General features: G+C 38.2%; 3 protein-coding genes across 13 annotated transcripts in view; 1 reads left to right on the top strand and 2 right to left on the bottom strand.

Moving 5' to 3' along the window:
- Window positions 1-408: 408 nt before the first annotated feature.
- rept (RuvB-like helicase 2 rept) lies at window positions 409-3,731 on the bottom strand. Its single transcript, XM_069124155.1, has 7 exons — window positions 3,428-3,731; window positions 2,697-2,810; window positions 2,189-2,623; window positions 1,677-2,109; window positions 1,344-1,612; window positions 1,154-1,259; window positions 409-1,066 (listed from the first exon to the last, which is right to left on the bottom strand). Exons 1-7 carry the CDS (start codon window positions 3,431-3,433, stop codon window positions 1,041-1,043), a joined length of 1,389 nt encoding a protein of 462 aa, XP_068980256.1. The 5' UTR covers window positions 3,434-3,731; the 3' UTR covers window positions 409-1,040.
- A 744-nt stretch (window positions 3,732-4,475) lies between these two features.
- Window positions 4,476-9,419, top strand: GlyS (glycogen [starch] synthase). 4 transcript variants are annotated; one of them, XM_069124149.1, is made up of 13 exons: window positions 4,476-4,570; window positions 4,634-5,005; window positions 5,650-5,831; window positions 5,906-6,090; window positions 6,449-6,645; window positions 6,720-6,912; window positions 6,992-7,254; window positions 7,334-7,544; window positions 7,618-7,754; window positions 7,833-7,965; window positions 8,062-8,448; window positions 8,540-8,740; window positions 8,821-9,419. In XM_069124149.1, the coding sequence occupies exons 3-13, from the start codon at window positions 5,693-5,695 to the stop codon at window positions 8,851-8,853; spliced, it is 2,079 nt and encodes a 692-aa protein (XP_068980250.1). In that variant the 5' UTR covers window positions 4,476-4,570; window positions 4,634-5,005; window positions 5,650-5,692; the 3' UTR covers window positions 8,854-9,419. The 4 variants fall into 4 exon arrangements, with proteins under 4 accessions (XP_068980250.1, XP_068980249.1, XP_068980248.1 ...); XM_069124148.1 differs by having other exon boundaries at window positions 4,634-5,009; window positions 5,673-5,831; XM_069124147.1 differs by having other exon boundaries at window positions 4,477-4,570; window positions 5,673-5,831.
- Wdr62 (WD repeat domain 62) overlaps window positions 8,796-19,686 on the bottom strand; it is a 114,792-nt gene continuing 103,901 nt past the window's right edge. For 4 of the 8 annotated variants that reach the window (XM_069124135.1, XM_069124139.1, XM_069124137.1 and 1 more), the window contains 9 exons: window positions 19,319-19,612; window positions 19,093-19,246; window positions 18,918-19,014; window positions 15,157-15,291; window positions 14,495-14,643; window positions 14,213-14,414; window positions 13,993-14,119; window positions 13,708-13,901; window positions 8,796-12,518 (listed from right to left, as the gene is read on the bottom strand). In XM_069124135.1, coding sequence (XP_068980236.1) covers window positions 12,136-12,518; window positions 13,708-13,901; window positions 13,993-14,119; window positions 14,213-14,414; window positions 14,495-14,643; window positions 15,157-15,291; window positions 18,918-19,014; window positions 19,093-19,246; window positions 19,319-19,612 — 1,735 coding nt within the window. In that variant the 3' untranslated portion in view covers window positions 8,796-12,135. Of the gene's footprint in view, window positions 12,519-13,362; window positions 13,454-13,707; window positions 13,902-13,992; window positions 14,120-14,212; window positions 14,415-14,494; window positions 14,644-15,156; window positions 15,292-16,553; window positions 19,015-19,092; window positions 19,247-19,318; window positions 19,613-19,686 lie in introns of all 8 variants that reach the window. The other 4 variants (XM_069124133.1, XM_069124132.1, XM_069124134.1 and 1 more) reach the window with 3 other exon arrangements.

The following is a 19,686-nucleotide window of genomic DNA, read 5'->3' as shown; positions in this document are numbered from 1 at the left end:
TTAAAACCGATAAGCAAATATTCCTCGTTAAGGATACTGCGAATAAATGTTTAGCGCCTCGCCACGTTACCTACGTTCCTTTTCCTACTTGATGAGAAACGATTCTGCCTACGAGTATTCGTAGAGCGAAATGCGAGAGAAATTGCGATATCCTGAAACGTAATGAACTTATCTTCTGTATCCTTAAGGCGCGTAAACTTTAAAGCGCAACTCTTGAACGAAACCTCGTGATGTTTAATGCGAAATTTCGCTATCGATTGTTTCAGTGATGATACCAGTCTCGTCCACGGTGATTCCTCTCCCCGTCTACAAAATGGAATATGGTTTGGGATTCATATCGAAAGATAAGAAGGCTCAGTCGTCCTTGAAACCGGAGGGTGGAATAAAATTGATAACGAGTAAGTAAAATTTATGCGAAACTATGTGTGTATTTGTATACATGTATATCCAATAAAAGGAACAATGAATATCGTTTCTTACAGTTAAGAAGAGCCAAGAGAAGAAAACGTAAAGGTACAAAATATACGTACTAGTTGCGGATTGACTTTATTCGTATCGTAGTCTGTCATCGATGAAGCGGTATATATTCATTAACATCGTACGGTGATGTATATATATATATATATATACATATAATGTCAAAGTTATAGATTGTAAGCAAATCTCAGATTTATTTGAAATGTACGACAGATTTCAAAAGTTGCGTTTCACGCAGTAACAGAGAGTTTACGCCAAAAACTAATTTACCTCGACGATTAATGTTAGAGTTAATTAACTCTGTCGTTATGAATTTATTAATAATCGTAAGAAAAATCAAACGCTGTAAAACCAAACTGTAGCGAGTATGAAGAGAGAATCTGTTAAGTTTTTATATTTAATTTGAACTATAGTATGTCGTTTCTGCTATTATAATGTTTATACATTACGTTTATGTATATCTGCCTAACATTTTGAAGAAATATTGAAAGGAATTAATAAGTAGAAAATTATAAACTTTTATTGAACAACATTCGCGTTTAAATTTATTTATTTACCTATCGTTACGATATTTCCATCGGTTCTTCCGCTGTAACAGAAACAATTACACGAATGAAATTTGAGAAGCGTAAAGATTCTACTAATTCTTTCAGTCTTCTCTATAGAATTTACTTACGCATTTCATTGAACATAAAATCATCTTGATATTCTTTGAGGAATTGTGTAGATCTACTTTCATCGAGAAATAGCTGGTAAACACGCTTCACGTCATCGATATTGACCTGTATTTACATATTATCTTTATGTTCTTGTAACAGTATAAGAAGCACGTACGCGACTAACAGCACATATAATACGATACTTACTTCCGTACTCTTCCTTCGCCTGCTAACGAGAGAAGCAGTAGTAATCAATTGAATCGCGTATCTCAATGAAGTTTCTAATGCGATTCTGGTAAGAACGGTTAGAGCATCATCCGCCATTTCGCAATCTTCTTCTTCGCACCTTATCTTTAGAATTTCTTTCAATTCCTTTTCTTGATACGGACTTGTTGGAACGATAATCATACGATCCAATAGATCTATCGGAATACCATGCGGACTTTTGTAATTCGTTCCTCTAATCCTAGTAATACCTGTAAGATTCAACGATTAATTTTTTATCAATTAAAACAACATATATGCACGAGTATAAGGCACCTCTATTTGTAGCCATAATAACGACTGGTGCCATTTCATTTTCAAGTGCTCGATTAAGAAACGAGAAGCATTCGATGTCGAGCATGTGAACCTCGTCGATGAACAAAACGCCTGGAACGATTTCTGCTTTTCCTTCTTCGCGCCATTCAGCGACTTTTGCATTTATTTGGTCTCGTACTTCTGATTTAATTTCTCCTGTATCGCCAGAGAACAGCGCCAAAAATCCGTGAGTTCTGCTGTTAATAACATCGACTTCGTGTAAAGTTACTGTGTGTACGACCTCTTTGCGTTTTTGTAATTCACCCTCGGGACATTGTACGAAGCGAGTTTGAGAACCAGTTGCATCATAGTCACGAGCTCTAGTAAATGACCTTCCCAGTCTATTTATCTTTCCTGTGGCTTTGTCGATCGTAATCACGTCTCCAGCTTGTACCTTAAACGAATCATAATTGTAAGGAACCCGATAAACAATGTTACGGAAGAATAAATGTTCATTGCTTGTCTTTACTAACTTTTTCTTTCATCAAACTGTCGATCATTTTGTTTCCTAGATCGTAGATCGTTTCCATCTCCGTTGTTTTCAGTGTTAGTTTACCAACTTTAGCACCTATACCTGTAGCTGGTCTATCCACTTGTATCTCGACCACCTCACCTTCTATAATTTCTGTTTCCTCTTTGATTCTGACACCGATAGACTTTCTAATAGCTTGAGTAAGAGCTTCGGTTTTACTCATTTCCAAAGAATATATTTCGGAACCTGCCATTGAAGTAAATGGAGTATCCATTCCTAGAGCTTGTGCCATTCCCATGGCAATGGCAGTTTTTCCAGTCCCAGGCTGGCCTGCCAACAGTATAGCTCTGCCTGCTATTTTACCGTCCTTAATCATTTCAAGGACAACACCTGCGGCTCTCCGTGCCATAAGCTGACCAACCATGCCTTGCGACACCTAAATAACCATACATGAAGTTAATAAAAGTAGGTATTGAAGTCACAATGCATAAAAGACTAATATATATTACATGGCGAGGTTCTAAACTATCATCCAAGCCTAAACCTCTAATATGAGAATGTGCACCAATTCTCTCTATCCTTGTGATTTCACGAACTTCTTGAACTTTTGCAGCTGCGACAGCCTGAAATGAAAGAAAGTAATTATATTAATATAGTGCTAATATATTCTACATACAGTATTGTCATAGAGACAGAGAGATATAATACAACAGTGGGAATAGAAACAGAAAGCTGTATAAAGACCTCTTCTGTCCTTATTTAATCCGTTGTTTACACTGATGCTACCGCTTGATCAATTTTATGTTTACATATTTATTACATCGACGTGCACGCATTATAAGATCAAGACATAAAGGGTCTCTATGCAACATTCTCTTTCTATTCTTATATCGCTCTTTCTATCTTTCTATCTTTATATCACTCCAAATATTACAAAAGTATATCGATCAAACAACAGTTGCTATGCCAACATGTTTTGCTTCGATTCCATTAAAGACGAAATATAGAAATATAAAGCATTATACTATTTAAAATTGATACGAAACATCCTATCGTAAAAATAATACGACAAATAAAAACGTTCTTTGTATTTTCAAACGCTTAGAAAAATAAATGTACTCCAAATAGGTTAATTGACTAAACAAGACAAAAACATGGTAATATGAATATGTTTGTCGAATATAACGTAAAAAGTACAAAAATTAGCTAATTATAATATTAATTCATAATGAATATTTACCGCCATGTTTGAAGATTTTCCACGTGTTTATTCCTTACTAACAAAACAGAACGTTTTAAACAATCCTGCATGCGAGGATTGCCAATAGCAGCGCTATCACAAAAGTCCCAAAAGCGTGCGTATGCGCATTCGTCACCAGTGACGTAGCCAGAAAGAATGCGTTAATTGGTGCAATCTGTAACGGCAATGGTTATATAAATAGGTCTAGATATTCGCTAGGGGTAATAATCCGTCTTTTGAGTCGAAAAGAACTAAGATGGAGAACAAAAAAGGTCTTGTTCTACGGGGCACACAGAGATGAATGGCATGTTTCTGCTCTGTCTCAACATTCATAGTATACATGTTGTATATAACGCATGCGCGGAACAAGAACTTCCATTGCTTTCCATCTTGATTTTTTTCGACTCAATAGACGGATAGTTTCCTTAATGCATTCACGTGTAAAAATGTCTCATGGACATAGGAAGAAATGTCTCATAGGAATATATATTACGTCAATAACAACAATACTATTGTTCAGTTCAAATCCGTTTATATGACTGTGGCTCCAAAAAATAATGCTATTTATAATTTCATAACTATGTAAATGTACTAGGAAGGAAACTTGTAGTTACTTAGGATATAGTGGTTAAAAGCGCCATCTGTAGAACACGTCTTGAACTAATAAATTCGATGTAAAAATGACGGTTGTTATGGAAACTAAACGGTAAAAATTTAATTTAAACGAAGCAAAGAAACGTAAATCGATAAATCTCTATTATTTATTATTTTTAGTCGTTTCATTTTTAGTCAATTTTAAACATTGAATTTTACTAATTATTTAATATAATCTTCGTGGTACATGAAATTTTAACTGCGTCTTATGTTCTATTTCTCGACATGAAAAAAATAAATTAAAACTTTGATAAATAATTATAAATTAAGAACAATATATGTCACGATTCCTTTCTACTGTGAATAATCGTTCTCTGATTTATACGTATGTTCATAACGTGTTTTATTTACATATAAAAGGAATGTCAGAGAGAGAGAGAGAGAGAGAGAGAAAAATCTGTAACATAAATTATAAATGTAATCCAAGAGTATTGAGTAATCCAAGAGTACAAATTTTGTCTGGTGACTCAGATAAATTTCTTTGTAAATGTAAGAATTTGTCAATTTGTATATATGTATATGTTGTAACCAAAAATAATATAATATCAACAGTTGCATAGGGATGTATGTATGTACTTTGCGAGTATGCACTTGAATGGGGCATATTTAGGTACATATATATCGGCAAAAGAAATTAACGAGGTTGATCATAAGCCAAGGACGGTTTCTTCGAGATATCTCGTGCCATCTGTTGTTACGAAAGAAACACGAGGCAATGTGGTTATCAGTGAATCGAGCAAGGTTCGTCGTGTTTAAAGTAGATCGAGATACCGGGGCTGACTCGAGCCCCGTTAAGTCCTTGTGACCTTTCGTAGTTTGTGGTGACCTTCACGGGAGGTTGACCGTGGAACTATTCGTCCGTCCACAATCTACTTGTTCTTCATCTTTTTCCTTTCCTGTTGTGATACATCGTTTCGAGCGGAAGTAAGTGAGTTGTTCGAATTTAAACATTACTTTTTATACCTTGTTTTCGTTTACAATTTTTAAGGAACAGTAAACTCCACATGGTTTAATGGAACCGGCAAACCCCTACAGTAGTAGCAATCTGGCAATACTTACGTTAGTGCTGTCATTGACCTTCGATAGATTCTTTCAAGGGGCAACGTGTTTCTTTCGACTATAATATAACTACAACTTTGGCCAGTTAAATACGTAGGAAAATACTTAACGCTCGTAAAATTGAACTTGCTCGCGTTGATCTTGATTTTCGGGAAGTTGTTTCAATAATTCAATTCATTTATGAATGGAATGAAGTATTTGTTTTTTACATTAATATAGAGTTATCTTTATTGCTATATCCTTAGTTTTTTTTAGTCGATTTTGTATCTTATTTTTTTAATACCTTTTTAGAAATAAAATATAGAATATTATTTGTATAATTGTTATTAAATAAAAAATGTAAGAAAAATTGTAAAGTACATTTAAAAAATTCCACAAAAAAGAGGTGAAAAAAAAGACCATTAAAATAATTTTTCTATTAAAGTCTAATATATTGTTATTAAATGATTCAAATCCTTTTGTACATCTTAATTCCTCTAAAGATAATATTCTATCATCCTGAATTAAAGGTTTAAATTTGTACAAATTTAAGGGTGCAAAAGAGCCGACAAAATGTCAAGAGAACGTGTATCTAGAAGATTTTACCGTATGGACAGCAGTAATGACTTATTAGAATTTATGGATCGTGGGTATTCAGCACAGCATGAAAATCGATGGAATTTTGAAGTTGCATGGGAGGCTGCCAATAAGGGTATGCATAATATACCAAAGCAAAACGTTAATTTATTAATTTATATTGATTACTCTTCACTATTGCATTTTTAGTTGGTGGTATATACACTGTAATACGTTCCAAAGCTTTTGTATCAACTGAAGAAATGGGAGATCAATATTGTCTTATTGGCCCATACAAAGAAACCTCAGCACGTACTGAAGTAGAGGAAGCTGATTTTCCACATAATAATCCACTGCATTTAGCTGTACAAGCTTTGCGTGATCAAGGATTTAAAGTAAGTTTAAATAATATTCTCTATAAAGTACTCTGAGTACTGTATTTAATTAAAACTTCAATTGTGCAAAGATAAAGTGATAGAAGAGAGTATGTAATGGAGCATGAACAGATTAATTGGGCAAAAGTTTGTTGTTTTGACACAGATATACACTTGCAGTTACTGTAATATTTCATTATATACTAAAAATAGCAATTTGGCTAAAGTCCAGGTACAAAGCCAAAATTAACTCAAGGTCAGTTGCCCCTGCAAGTAAATAATATGGTTACTCTCTGTTTTTCCTTATTTTCAATAAAATCTATGAAAATTAAAAGCAAATGAGATCCATTTTGCCATAAAGTAAAAAGTTCTTATTGAGGTGATAACAGGGACCTGGCTAGTGGATGGAAACCCACAGATCATTCTGCTTGATATTGGAAGTGCAGCATGGAAGTTGGATGAATATAAACAGGAATTATGGAATACTTGTAATCTTGGTATTCCTCATTTGGATATAGAAGCTAATGACGCAGTTATTCTTGGTTATCTTGTGTGTCAATTTATTTCTGAATTCAGGTGAATTTTACATAACACAAAAATCAATTTTGTCTGATTCATTACTCCCTTAAAAATAAATTTTTAAATCTTAGACAAGCTGCCGAAGGGTATTGCGATGTTCCTCCTCGAATCGTGGTTCATTGTCACGAATGGCAAGCCGGTGTTGGTATAATCGCGTTAAGAACCAGACACATAGACGTTGCTACAGTTTTTACTACTCATGCCACTCTTCTAGGAAGATACTTATGCGCGGGAAAGATTGATTTCTATAATAATTTAGATAAGGTATCATGGCTACCTACTTGAATTTAATCTCCTTTGTCAATATTATTTGAACGTATTAATTTCTTTAATTTATCTGTAGTTCAACGTGGATGAAGAAGCAGGAAAGCGTCAAATTTATCATAGATACTGTATGGAACGTGCGGCTACGCATTTAGCGCATATATTCACAACTGTTTCGGACATAACAGGTTTCGAAGCGGAGCATTTACTGAGACGAAAACCTGATATAATCACACCAAATGGGCTCAACGTGAAGAAATTTGCAGCACTTCATGAATTTCAAAATTTACACGCTGTTAGTAAAGAAAAAATACACGAATTTGTGAGGGGTCACTTTTACGGGTATGTAATCTGTAATACAAGATTCACGTAACATTCGTTTTCTGTGTCATAAACTATCTGCATTAAATCACCATTTCAGGCACTATGATTTCGATCTGGATAAAACCTTATACTTTTTTATTGCTGGACGTTACGAGTTTGGAAACAAGGGCGCCGATATATTTATCGAGGCTTTGGCTAGATTGAATCATTACTTAAAAACATCTAGACCTGATATGACCGTCGTGGCTTTCCTTATTTTTCCAGCGCGAACTAATAATTTTAATGTAGAGTCGTTGCGTGGTCATGCTGTAAGTGATATAATCTTAAATCAACGAAGAACTATATCGATTATCAATACGAGAATTTGCTTTTTCGTTGAAGGTTACCAAATCTTTAAGAGATACAATTAACGACATACAACAGAAAATAGGAAAGCGAATGTATGAATTGTGTCTTTCTGGTCGTATGCCTGACACGCAAGATCTTTTACAGAAAGAAGATACCATCAAAATTAAACGGTAATATTTCATTGAAATTACAATGATTTCAATTAGAGTTAAAAAAGAAACATGTTGAAATTATTTCTATCGTTTCAGATGTTTATATGCCCTACAGAGAAATGGATTGCCTCCGGTTACCACGCACAATGTCGTAGACGACTGGAACGATCCGGTATTAAACGCCATCAGAAGATGCAATCTTTTCAATACAGTTAACGATCGAGTGAAGGTAATCGATTATGCGTGGTAATTATGCGGCAATGTGATTAAAACGTTATTATCCCCACTATAATTATACGTAACTGGTATCAATTTCATATCCTAGATAGTATTTCATCCAGAATTCTTATCATCGACGAATCCACTGTTTGGGCTTGATTACGAAGAATTTGTCAGAGGATGTCACTTAGGTGTCTTTCCGTCGTATTATGAACCTTGGGGGTACACACCTGCAGAATGTACAGTTATGGGTATTCCCAGTATAACCACAAATCTATCTGGTTTCGGATGTTTCATGCAAGAACACATAGCTGATCCAATGAGTTATGGTATCTATATTGTGGACAGACGATTCATTGGCCTGGAGAACACTGTTCAACAGCTTGCTCATTATATGTTTGATTTTGCACGACTGAGTCGTCGACAACGAATTATTCAAAGAAATCGCACCGAGCGTCTTAGTGATCTTCTTGACTGGAGAAACCTTGGCATCGTAAGTGTATTTATTACTTAAATTTTCATTGATTATTTTCACGTTTCTAGCTTTCTAAGTAAATCGACTAAATACACGATTGTTTTAATAGTACTACCGCCAGGCCAGAATCAAAGCTTTGACAATCGTTTATCCAGAACTCGCTTCTGAATATGCTGAAAGTGGAGTAGGACGTTTCAGTTATCCTAGACCTATTAGTGAACCACCGTCGCCTTCCTCTTCGAGACACACTACTCCTGCTGCGTCGGTTCACGGATCCGACGAAGAAGACGAAGTAGACGAAGAGAAGGAGGTTTGTAATGTTCTATCAATCTCCTATTTCGAATTTTTAAATTTAATACCTCTGATTGAAACTATTATGTTTTATTACAGCTAGAGGAATTACGCCAAACAACTGGCACATAAATGGTAAAAAGATATGCAAAAATTAGTGGCGAATAATTGTGTATATTAGATGAATACGTGGAGACTTTACGATAGTAGTACTAATAATTTGTTTAATATAGTCTTCCATGAAGAGAATTATTAAATTATATAAGACGGTTCATCATACTTTTTACTTTTACAATTACTCATTATATACTCTTACTCCTTTCACACCATATAAGAAATATGATCATGACAACATAACAGTATATTACAACAGTATTTACATTACACGACATGCAAAATCATCAGAAACAAGTCTTCCACAAATCTTATTCGCACGTAATGTTCCACTGATCTATGGATGAGATTGTTATCTTTTAAAAATTATATTTAATGTTACGTATATCCGTATATTTAGCGAGTGTGTTCCTATTGTATAGAGACGGTTATATATTTTTATGAAAATTAGAACAAGAATAAAAGATTTTTAACATTTTTAGTCATCGAGTCGCCGGGATGAGCAATACTTTCCATCATCCTGTGATGTTCGTTCTTGTTAATATAATGTTTTCTGAAAATAAAGCTTTGAACGTATATTTTAATCGGTTTTCTATTTTTTGACAAGAGTGCTAAAATTTTCTCAGTTTGTAAGAATTATTATATTATTAATTATCAACATAATATACAAAACAAAGTGCTAAAAAGTTACATTCTTTCACGACGAAATTATTACATTTGGCATTTGCGATTACCAAACTGTCTTGTTTCCTGCAAAAACTTTGAAATAAATATATACACATTAAAGAAACGAGTAGTAACATATTACATAACAATACGTCTTAATATAACAAATACAACAATATACAAAGCCGTTAATCATCTTTGCGATCAATTAAAAGTATTTAAATGTCTTTGATGATTATTACACTGAGAGAGTGAAATTTTGGAATGGTTCATTACCACATAAAGCTGGGTAAATATACGAGGAGATGTATGAGACGAGATTCGACACATTTTCCACCTTTCACGTCCGCTTCCATGATTTTATACGCTAACGTTCATGTATTACAAAAATGCTGACATTGAATATAAAATATTCCTAGTTTCTATAATACATAATGATATATTAGACGAAATCAACACCTTCACCGCCGAAATCAGTGATTTACATCGATTTTTCTAAAACGATAAGATCTACCACGATAGGCAGTTGTGATACATGATAGTAAAGATATTTCAGATTCTAACCGCTATAAGCGATAAAAGGTACTTTTGATTTTCAGCGAATCGACTTTTGTCCGCAAATGATAAGCGGGTTAATTCCGACGTTACTTGCGTTGAGACATGTTCGCTGGAAGATATGGAACCAACGAATAGCGAAGGTATTGATCCGTATCATTCAAGAATAATAGTCACCACCGTAAAAAGTCGCTTTTTTCACTAGCAAAAATTACACGATTAAACAATGAAAAATAATATTTTCCCGATCGAGTCATCGATGAAAAGAAAAAGAAGTGATATTATATAAAGTAAAGCAATACTGAATTGCAATTTGTTGTAAGGATCGTCTTTCTTAACCCAGTATCTAATAAATTATGTAATCGAATGAAAACAACTTTAGGCCTATGTCCCCGTGAATGATACTAAAGATATGTTACACGTTTATCAACAAAGAGGTTAATGATACACGCCTAAAGAAGCAATAAAACGTTCTCATAGAGAGTACAAGCGAGAGATACTGGTTAACCTAAATGGCACGTTTTATACATTACATACAATATGGAAACTTTACACAGAGGACAAATGTAATTACAATTTATTAAACGGAGAAACGAATCGCGCGTATTTTGTAATAAACGTTAAAATCGTTAATAATACGTGTTCGTAATACTTTGATTCCTCGATGCAATTCCTTCCTTTGAAACTTGTAAAGCCCGTTTAGCCCTCGAATTCCAGTATAACCTTTCAACGAAAGTTTACGGTACTTTGTGGAACTTTTGCTTTGTTTGTCTCTCGACGTTATTCGTGTGTAAAAATATTTATAATTTCTATGACAAAATATGCAGTTACTAACGTAGCACAGTTTCCGTGTATCCATCGTAGGCTCGGTTCAAATCAATTCGTCGACGAAAAATGAGAAACTTCTCGCTGTTACTGTTTTCGCTTATTTCGACTTGCGATTCATTGTTCGACAATTACTTGTTTATTTTTTCTTTGCGAAGTAAAATTAGTAGGCGATACTTCCGTCCTATTCGGCGATTATCTTCGTTTTAAAGATATAAAATCACATATCCGTCTCCTATCCCTGACAGACACACGGGTAAGTCTACAAAGCCGATACACATTCTTCTTTCATCTAAATGCGTTAATTAGAAACTAGTTGCTCTTTTTTTTTTCTTTTACTCGAACTGGCAAGTTTACATCGCTCACTGCATACGTTCATTACAGTTTTTCGAAGCTTTTGCAAATATCGGGGGAAGGAAGGGAGACTGCTTTTTAGACCATAGGTACAAACAACCTTTGGTTACATAACAAGAGGACTAATATTATAATATATCGCGCAATGATCGATAAATATATATATATATATATATATATATATATATATATATATATATATTTGTTTGAAAACTAATCTAAGAGTCTTTAGTTAATTGGCATTTATCGGCGTATGGCCTCAAGATACGAGTAATTTTTCATTTCCCGCTTTTCCTTCCAAATTGGACAGGAAAGATCTCCAAACGCATTTCTAGTTGTTTCTAAATTAGCCCGTTCAAACTTTCGCGAATCTTGTATATTTGGTCGCACGAAATCGTTGATAAATATTCTATTAACTTTGGCTAGAAACACCATTCAGTGCACTACACGATTTACGATCAAGGACAAAATTCATTCAAACTCGTTCAATCGGAAACATAAAGATCCGTTACTTTGAGAAAAAAAAGAAGAAAAAAACAGAAACCGATATTGACTTTCAAACGACCAATTGTTTTCGTTGAATCGCCAACCTTCTAACAGCAACGTTTACAATGAAACAACCGTTCCGCGTATTTAAAAAAAAAAACAGTTCATGCTTAAACTTTTGATCCTGCGCACTCGTAAAACCACTCTCAGGAACAACGAGAGATCGAAGATAAGAATTCAGAACCAGGATCTTAAATACTATCTACCGTGTCTCGATACGCTTTTAGGAAGAGTTTACAGAGATTGAGAGGCGTAGCTTTATGTGCTCGTGTATACGGTACCTGAGGACCGTGTGGCGTAGCTGGTGTCCTGATCGTTCGTTTTCTTCTTAGAGAACTAGCGAATGGACGGATTTTACGTATGGCTTGATTGCGTCCCTCCCATTCTCTGTTGCATCATGTTTAGTAGCAACTCGGAGTATTGCTGCATCATGTTAACCACTTTTCCTTGGTCTTGGCCAGCAAGCAGTTCCTGGAATTTGGCGGTGGCTTCGTTCATTGTAACGTTTTCGGAATTGGCGGAACCTTCGTGGCCCTCGCCACCTGAAACCACCAGTCGCAATGTGCGCATCGTCTCGTTTACGGACGATTCGAGGCCGCGCAACATCGTGTCCCTGTCAATGCTCGCTCGAGACGGATCATCCTCGTTATCTATCGTTAAACGTTTGTACAGTTGCACGACATTGTCTGCTGTTCGTGTTAATTCGTCTGCGATTGTATTGCACAGTTGCGTTGACACTGCAAAAAGCGACAGTTTCTTTAATACGCTGCTCGCAAAGGTTTACCGTTAAGAATACGTGCTTAAAAATGCAAACGTTCCGGTACGCGATAAGAAACAGAGGTTCGATTCGACCGAACATTTACATTTTTAACGATGCACGTCAGACACAAGCGGATGTTACATGATTTATATTTTCAATGTACAGCATGTAGTACCCGCTTCGCAACATGAAAAAAGGTTGAATGAAATCGTGCAGCGTGCAGGTTACATCAGTTCTAAAATCCGTAATGAGACCATGCTATTGTGATCGAGACCTAGAGACTTGGGTAATATTCTAACGATGAGAGCTAAATTTTCCAGGTCTATGCAATGAGCTAAATAACAATATCTTCATGGCTGGTCCTCGAGTGATTTTCTTATGATTGACATGACGCGAAATGTCGCAAACTTCTTCCGTGAATATTTATGTACAACATTTATGTGCAGTATTTACATACTTATAGAACTTATAGACGAGTTAAATTGGAAAAGCGATCGAATCTCCGAAGGCGAAGGGAATTTTCTCCACGATTAATTAAACACATACAAAGCAGAAGGAACGTGGAAAATAATGCGATATCTTGGACTCGAAGATGCAATGACAGTTTGACGCGTTTTATAATCTCAACTAAAAGCTGCATTATTTTCGTTTCATGAGGAAAACGATGCTACGCGTTCTCTCTGAAAATTCTGAACGTCACATGTATAGCACATATATTATATACAGCGACCTACAGACTATTATATCCTAGTCTGTACTAAAATTCGCGTGAAACGATTCTGTTTGAATGGTTTTCGCCTTGTCATAGCATGATCACTTACAAATTTTTAACAGACTGAAAGATTTATTATTTTCACAGGACAGCATTCTCAATAGGTGTCTTTAGTTTACCTAATGTTTTATCCGTGCCTACTGCAAGAGTAAAATCCTTGTTAGATTATATTTTCTCAGACGAAAATTAAATAATAAAAACTTAATATCCCAATCGATAGAACGTTCGAGTACGTTTATCTATAATCGTATATCGTATTACAGCTTCTTGCAATCTTGCATGCTTACACTTTGAAAAACGACAAGATGATCGTGAGTTGTGAGAAATACGCGTGCGTGTAAAGGACACGCACATAGACAAAATAAAGGAAAATGAAGATAATCGCGCTACTTACATTCGGCACTGGCTACATCGATGGCACGATCGGTATCTTTAACTGGAAGTTCCTGTGGGCTAGGATCCAATTGATTGCGATTTGTTGTCGACATTCGACTTGCATTCTGTCCCATCGTGTTATTTCCGTTACGACCGTTAGTTATAATCGTCGTCGATCCCGACCTTCTTACCGTTGTACCGGGTAGACTTAAGCTGTAAAAGGAAGCGAGATACATCGATGATGGAATTCCGATTAACGCGTATAGAAAAAGAGAAAGATAAGTTTCAATTTTATTTAACGTACCTCGTCGTGGAGTGGTCGATACTGATACTTCGAGGTCTCGGTGGAAGCGCCGGTTTTCCACCGTTTCCATTAGAGGAGGTATCTTCCGAACTTGAATCTTCCTGATTACCCACTTGACTTAGATTTACTGCAAAAGAATACGCGTAACATGGTTGAAGCCAATGTATCGGCGGGTAACTTGGTTGCTTAAGCTTTCGTTAATAACTGTGACGATAATTACCACTTGAATATGCTCCCTGCATTCCTCTTCTTCTGAGAACGGAAGGCAAATTGCTGTTGGAAGAGGAGTTCGACTTCGCCTGATGATTGATTTTGTTTTGCGAACTGATCGTCGGCCTCATTAAGCCGCTTATTCTGTTGCTGCCTGTCTGATTGTTCCAACCCCTGTTGTTTCCAGCTCCAACGTCCGATTCCGAGTCACTCTGCAACAATATCGTTAAAACAGAGAACGCATTTCCTACAATTTCACGCGCTTTGACAATTTACTAAAATTGATGTATACCTGATTTAGGACGCCAACGCTGCTGCTCCTTGTCATGTGAGAAGAATGATTCTTCGTGGAACCGTGCCGCGACTGATTCCCGCTATTTGCACTTCCTAGTCCACTTCTCGCCGAAGCGTTCGCGTTCTTATTACCTACTTTTCCTGAAACTATTACCACCAATTAGCAACAAATTCACCTTACGTAAAGTCATCGTCTATCTATCTTTAGCGATAAAATGCAACACTGCACAGAGCAAATTTCTATTTTAGAGAGAAGTAAGAGCGAAACTGTTCGATACTTTGTATAAAACTGCCACATCGACCATCATATCCGCTAACGTTAACGCTTTTCCAATTCAAACGATCTGAAATTTAATCTCTGCGGAGGTTCACGATGCCATCGACATCGGCATAGACAAAATATCGAACTATCGATTCAAAGTTTCTATATTATAAAAGGGGGTCGTTCCAAAGTAACTTCTAGTAAAATCATACGACCTTGTACCGTGACTTTGACAACTAGTAGAGGGCTGTATCGAACGTATGATGAAGAAGAATGGCAAAAACGAGGAACAACTTTGAAAGGGCAAGACCAAGTTGCCCGTCGACGTTCTCCCGGTGTAATTTAGATAATTGTCGTTGGAAAGACCCTCATAGACGTGGCACACAATGAAAGGGTACCTTGTATCGGGCCATGCAGTAACCTATTTGGCGGGCTGACGGAAAGATCACTCAGCGAGCAGGCACGTCGCATGCCACCCCCCTCTTCTTCGCTGTCAAAAACTTTTGACGAGATTCGCCCCCCACTACTGCCAACTGTCGACAACAACACGCACACACATGCACTAAGCTACTTTTTCCCTTAGCTCAAAGATTTTTAATGTGTATTTATAATGATCGTGTCTCTTTTCTATAGAGTTACACTTACCTCTGACTGTTCTTTCTCTTTCTTTTTCTTTTTTTTTTCTTTTTTTTTTTTGTTTTTTCTTTCTTAATCATGGCATTAGGTTTGCTTAGCTGGGCTTTACGTCTTTTAAATTTCAAACAACGAAATCTACGGTTTAGGAATTTTCAGAACGTTGAAAGGCAAGCTGCTTTCTCTCATTCATGCACATCGCGGAAGCAACGAATTAATCGCGAGACGGTAGATCAACGTACGATTAACCGTCTGGTTAATGAATTATAGTAAATATAAAAATTCGAAAAATCATGACTTTCGTAGGAAAACAAAGATGCAAAATGTATGTGGAGTGCGTGAGATAAATAAAAAAGAGAAATTCCAGTCCAAAGCCGATCGACGTAACTTCGCACTCCGCGAATGCAAACTATGAAATAGTATAGACGCTTGGTAGTACGTGCACGGTCAACGCGATCGACTTTGGCACACGAGTATAATTAATAAAATAAGATAAAAATGATCGATAGTGGGACAAGGAAGCGGGATTAAACTACATCGTGAAGACAAAACATGCTGTCGATCACGTGTCATGCCAAACGAAAAATTCGAAAAAATATTCGTAAATGTTCAAACTGAAAAGTACGCGATCGCTATCGTCGCTAACTAAAATAAAAGAAGCGAAATATAATTTCGGTCGGATAGTAATGATACTATGTCGACAGATATAACAAAACTATAGAGAATAACATTCACATTTAGGATGCGGAAAAGAAAATTATCTTAGACGTAATAAACGATGAGAAACTTTTGTGATCGTGCTGTGCCGAGTGTCGAACGACGGTATTTACACGATTTGCGGTTGTCGTTACACACTCGTTACAAACATTTAACGACTCGTTCCTCGATTTTCTTGCCCGACACGTTCGACTATCCGAGAACGTTGCTACTGGTTCTTTCCTTTCCGCGATTTCTCATGCTTTTCGTTGCGAAAAACCTTGTTTTCTCGCGTTGCGGCGGCTACGTTGCCCCATGGGCATCGATCGAGATCGATAATCGAGCAGCGAAAATGATCACGGCAGAATGGCAGGGTTTCTCGGCATCCAGATAAGAAAAACTGTACTACTACTGCAGCGAACGAAACGAACAGAATGATAGGACAATTTTCTTTCAGGTGAAGTACCTGCGTACAGATGCTTGGATGGTAGAATGACTTGATTAATGGTGGGCAACGTTTTAGTCCACTTGGTGTGACTTTGGCAGCGCGAGGCTGGCGGCCACATTCGCTTTGGCGAGTTCGTGCAGCTCGAAGCGGACGTGGAGGAACCGCTTTCCATCATCGACTTGTCCATCGCAGACGTGTCCGCGCAATCGCTATCTTCGCCCCCGGAATGGAATCTTATGTCTCGCCTCAGCGAACAAAATCTGCCGTCCCTTTCCGCCTCCAGCTTGGCGAAGTTCTCGCTCGTTTCCTGACAATGCGACATTCGCAGACACTTCTCCTTCATAAGGTATTGCTCCCTTCTCACCAAGTTTTCGAATTCCTTGGAAAGCAACTTAACGGTCCCTTCGATGGCTCGAGTGATTCTGAGATCGACGCTAGCGTCCAAATTGTCGATGCGTTCGTTCGTCGTCAATAGATTGGAAGCGTTTTGCATGCCGGTCGCTTGCAAGTCGCAGGAGACAGCTGTGGGAGGTTCCAGAGAGTCGTAGGTCTCCTGCGTGTCTTTCGTTGGTATCTGATTCTCGAAGCAACGATGTCGATTTCTCTCCGCGTGGGAAGAATCTATTTGATCCTCGTCCACGTCGTGGGCTCCATAGCTCTTCGTTTGACAAGAGGAATCGTTTGGATCGAAGGCAAAGTTGTCCATCGGTCCACCCGCGTCGTACGCGATACCTTTGTCGGCCCGACGAGTCTGCAGGCTGTAAAACTTGGTCTTCGAATCTTTATCGTCGCTTGACTGCAAAGAATAGCTGGAGGGTTGCAACAACTGCTCGATCCTCTTGGAAGCGTGCAAAGATTCGTTCGTATCGGACTTCGCTTCGGCACCGTTTCTGGCTGCTCGATCCTCCCCGTGAGACTTGTTCGGATAGTTGTCGGAATCGGCGGGCTTGACGCAGGAAGACTGAGACGCAGAGTCTACGTACTTGTTCCAGGCGGGGCGTGCTCTGTTCCGCATGCTCTGCGTTCGAGCCGAGTTGCGTTTAGGTTTCGGTGGTTTGTGAGCCACGAAATCGTTCAGGATCAACATCGATTGCGGCTCCTTTGCAACCTTTAGGCTATTGCTTCGCGACATCGTGTCCGATTTAGTTCCGATTCTCATTTCGACGTTCGTGTCGTTCTGATCGTTGAAATTGAATTCGTAGTAGATGCAAGTTGCCGGCTGCGCGTTATCCTCCGAATAGCTATTCTCGTTCCTGGCTTGGCTTATTCGCGTGTCCTGCAGCGATTTCGATCTGAATACAGCCCGACAAGACGTTGGATCGTTGGCAGAATTTTCGGTATTACTCGATGGTATCACGGCGTTGTTGGGATTACCGCTGTACGTTTCCGAATTTTGCCTTTTTCGTTTATAGTGGGAATCGAACAGCATCTCCAACGGCGCGGATTTCACTAAAGAGTCCGAGTCGTCGGTCAACACGCTTTCGGTGCTTCGGTGATCGATGTTCTCGTGCAACGGGAACATCTGATAATCGGATTCATCCGTGAGAATGCTTTCGTGACTTCGACCAGCTTGCATCTTTCGGCGGGACAAGAAGAAGCTCGCGCTCGAATGCCTGTCGTTGTCGTAGTGGCTATAATCCAAAATTTCAGCGCTTCCTTTCGAGAAAGACTCGACCGAGGCGTCCGAAAGGATGCTTTCTTGAGAGCCGGTTAGAATTCGTTTCGAGAAAGTCTGATACGTGGAATAGTTTCTCTGAGTGCCTTGTTGATGGTCGATATGCATGTTTATCTGATAATCGCTGACGCATCGTCGAGGTGGATTTTTGAAGTCACCTTCCAGGGAGTCGTCGCTGAAGTTTCCGTTCCCTTCGTCCCCGTCGTCCATCGGGTCGTTCAAGTTTTCTATGTTGCGTTCGTTCATCGCGGGCAAACTCTCGAAAGACTTGGCTATATTTTCCATGTCTTCCTCGTTGTCATCGAGTCCGATAAAGTAACTACACGATCTCCTTTTCTGAGCGAATCTCGCGAATCGGCTAACGTTCTTTTTACACTGTTCCTTTAAGAGCTTTAGTTCTTCACAGACGGGCGATTCGGGCAAAGATTGATTCGGTTTATTCAGCGATAGCTTATACTTTTCAGTTTTCTTTAAGGTTAACGTTAACGGTCGACTAAGAGACGGTTTTGTCTTGTCATTTACGCACGACGTAGTCGGACTTTTGGATAAGCAGTTATCGTTCGGAATATCTAGCTTAAGTGGCGCATTACCCACAACCGATATTTTGTTAACGAGTTGTTGAGGTTTTAACGGGGGCTTTGGATTCGGTATAGGTTTACAGGGATTGATCGGTTTCGAGTATTGGGTTTGCTGACCAGATTTGTTACCTGTGCTCAATCTATTCGAACGATGATGTTTCTCCGGTATATGGCTGCTTAAGTCGGATATGCTTTGACTGGTTTTTAACGACGATTTATAGCCGACCTGAAAAACCAACGATCAAACTGCAATATCGCCTATGAATCACGCGGTGCTGATAACGTTTCGTTTCGCGGTACTTACGCTTTGCAATTTTCTTCTGGTTTCCTCTATTCTCCTTTGCAACTCTTCGCGCTTCTTCACGACGTCCGAGTCACCTCTCGCTTGCTTCGTTGCGTTCACTACCGCTGCGTTGCGAATCTTGTTGTTGCCGCCGTTATCGCCGTTACCGCTGAGTCTGCAATCGCGCGCGTTCATTTCGTCAACTCTCGAAGAAATCTATTCGCAACGATAAACGATAAGCAATTACCTTCCGTGAAACTGGGAACTGATGCTAGTCGTTTTAACGCTTCTATTCGTAGGCTCTTCGGCACCGCTGAGAGATTCAAAAGCGTTCTTAAGGAACTTTTCACGGTGACTCTGCTTGGCCAGTTGGTCGAATCCCTCTGAACTAGCTTCCGACAACATAGACAGAGGATTTCGCTCGGCACTGGGCGTTGAAGCGCCGCCCTCGGAGTCCGAGTCGTCTTGACTACCAGAAGCGGTTAATTCGCTCGTTCGACCGCTCTCTCCGTTTCTAGGCTTCTTCTGTCTCCTCTGAGACCTGTGAAACATTTTCGGTAATTACTTTTTCGGATAACTTGGCTGTAGAAAATTCGTAAAACGATAAACGAGAAG

Source organism: Bombus flavifrons, chromosome 11, assembly GCF_040668555.2.
Source record: "Bombus flavifrons isolate JBK064 chromosome 11, iyBomFlav1_principal, whole genome shotgun sequence".
Taxonomy (NCBI): domain Eukaryota; kingdom Metazoa; phylum Arthropoda; class Insecta; order Hymenoptera; family Apidae; genus Bombus; species Bombus flavifrons.
The sequence above is the reverse complement of the archived record's forward strand: the minus strand, read 5'-3'. Positions and strand labels throughout refer to the sequence as shown.

What these genes read in the sequence shown, in the direction of transcription:
- GlyS (XM_069124149.1), top strand. Translation starts at nt 5,693, where the DNA reads ATGTCAAGAGAACGTGTATCTAGAAGATTTTACCGTATGGACAGCAGT. An exon ending in CAGTTAACGATCGAGTGAAG is followed by an intron (nt 7,966 to 8,061) that starts GTAATCGATTAT and finishes TTCATATCCTAG; the next exon opens with ATAGTATTTCATCCAGAATT. An exon ending in AAGTAGACGAAGAGAAGGAG is followed by an intron (nt 8,741 to 8,820) that starts GTTTGTAATGTT and finishes GTTTTATTACAG; the next exon opens with CTAGAGGAATTACGCCAAAC.
- rept (XM_069124155.1), bottom strand. An exon ending in ATAGTTTAGAACCTCGCCAT is followed by an intron (nt 2,624 to 2,696) that starts GTAATATATATT and finishes ATGGTTATTTAG; the next exon opens with GTGTCGCAAGGCATGGTTGG. An exon ending in TTTTATGTTCAATGAAATGC is followed by an intron (nt 1,067 to 1,153) that starts GTAAGTAAATTC and finishes TTTCTGTTACAG; the next exon opens with CGGAAGAACCGATGGAAATA.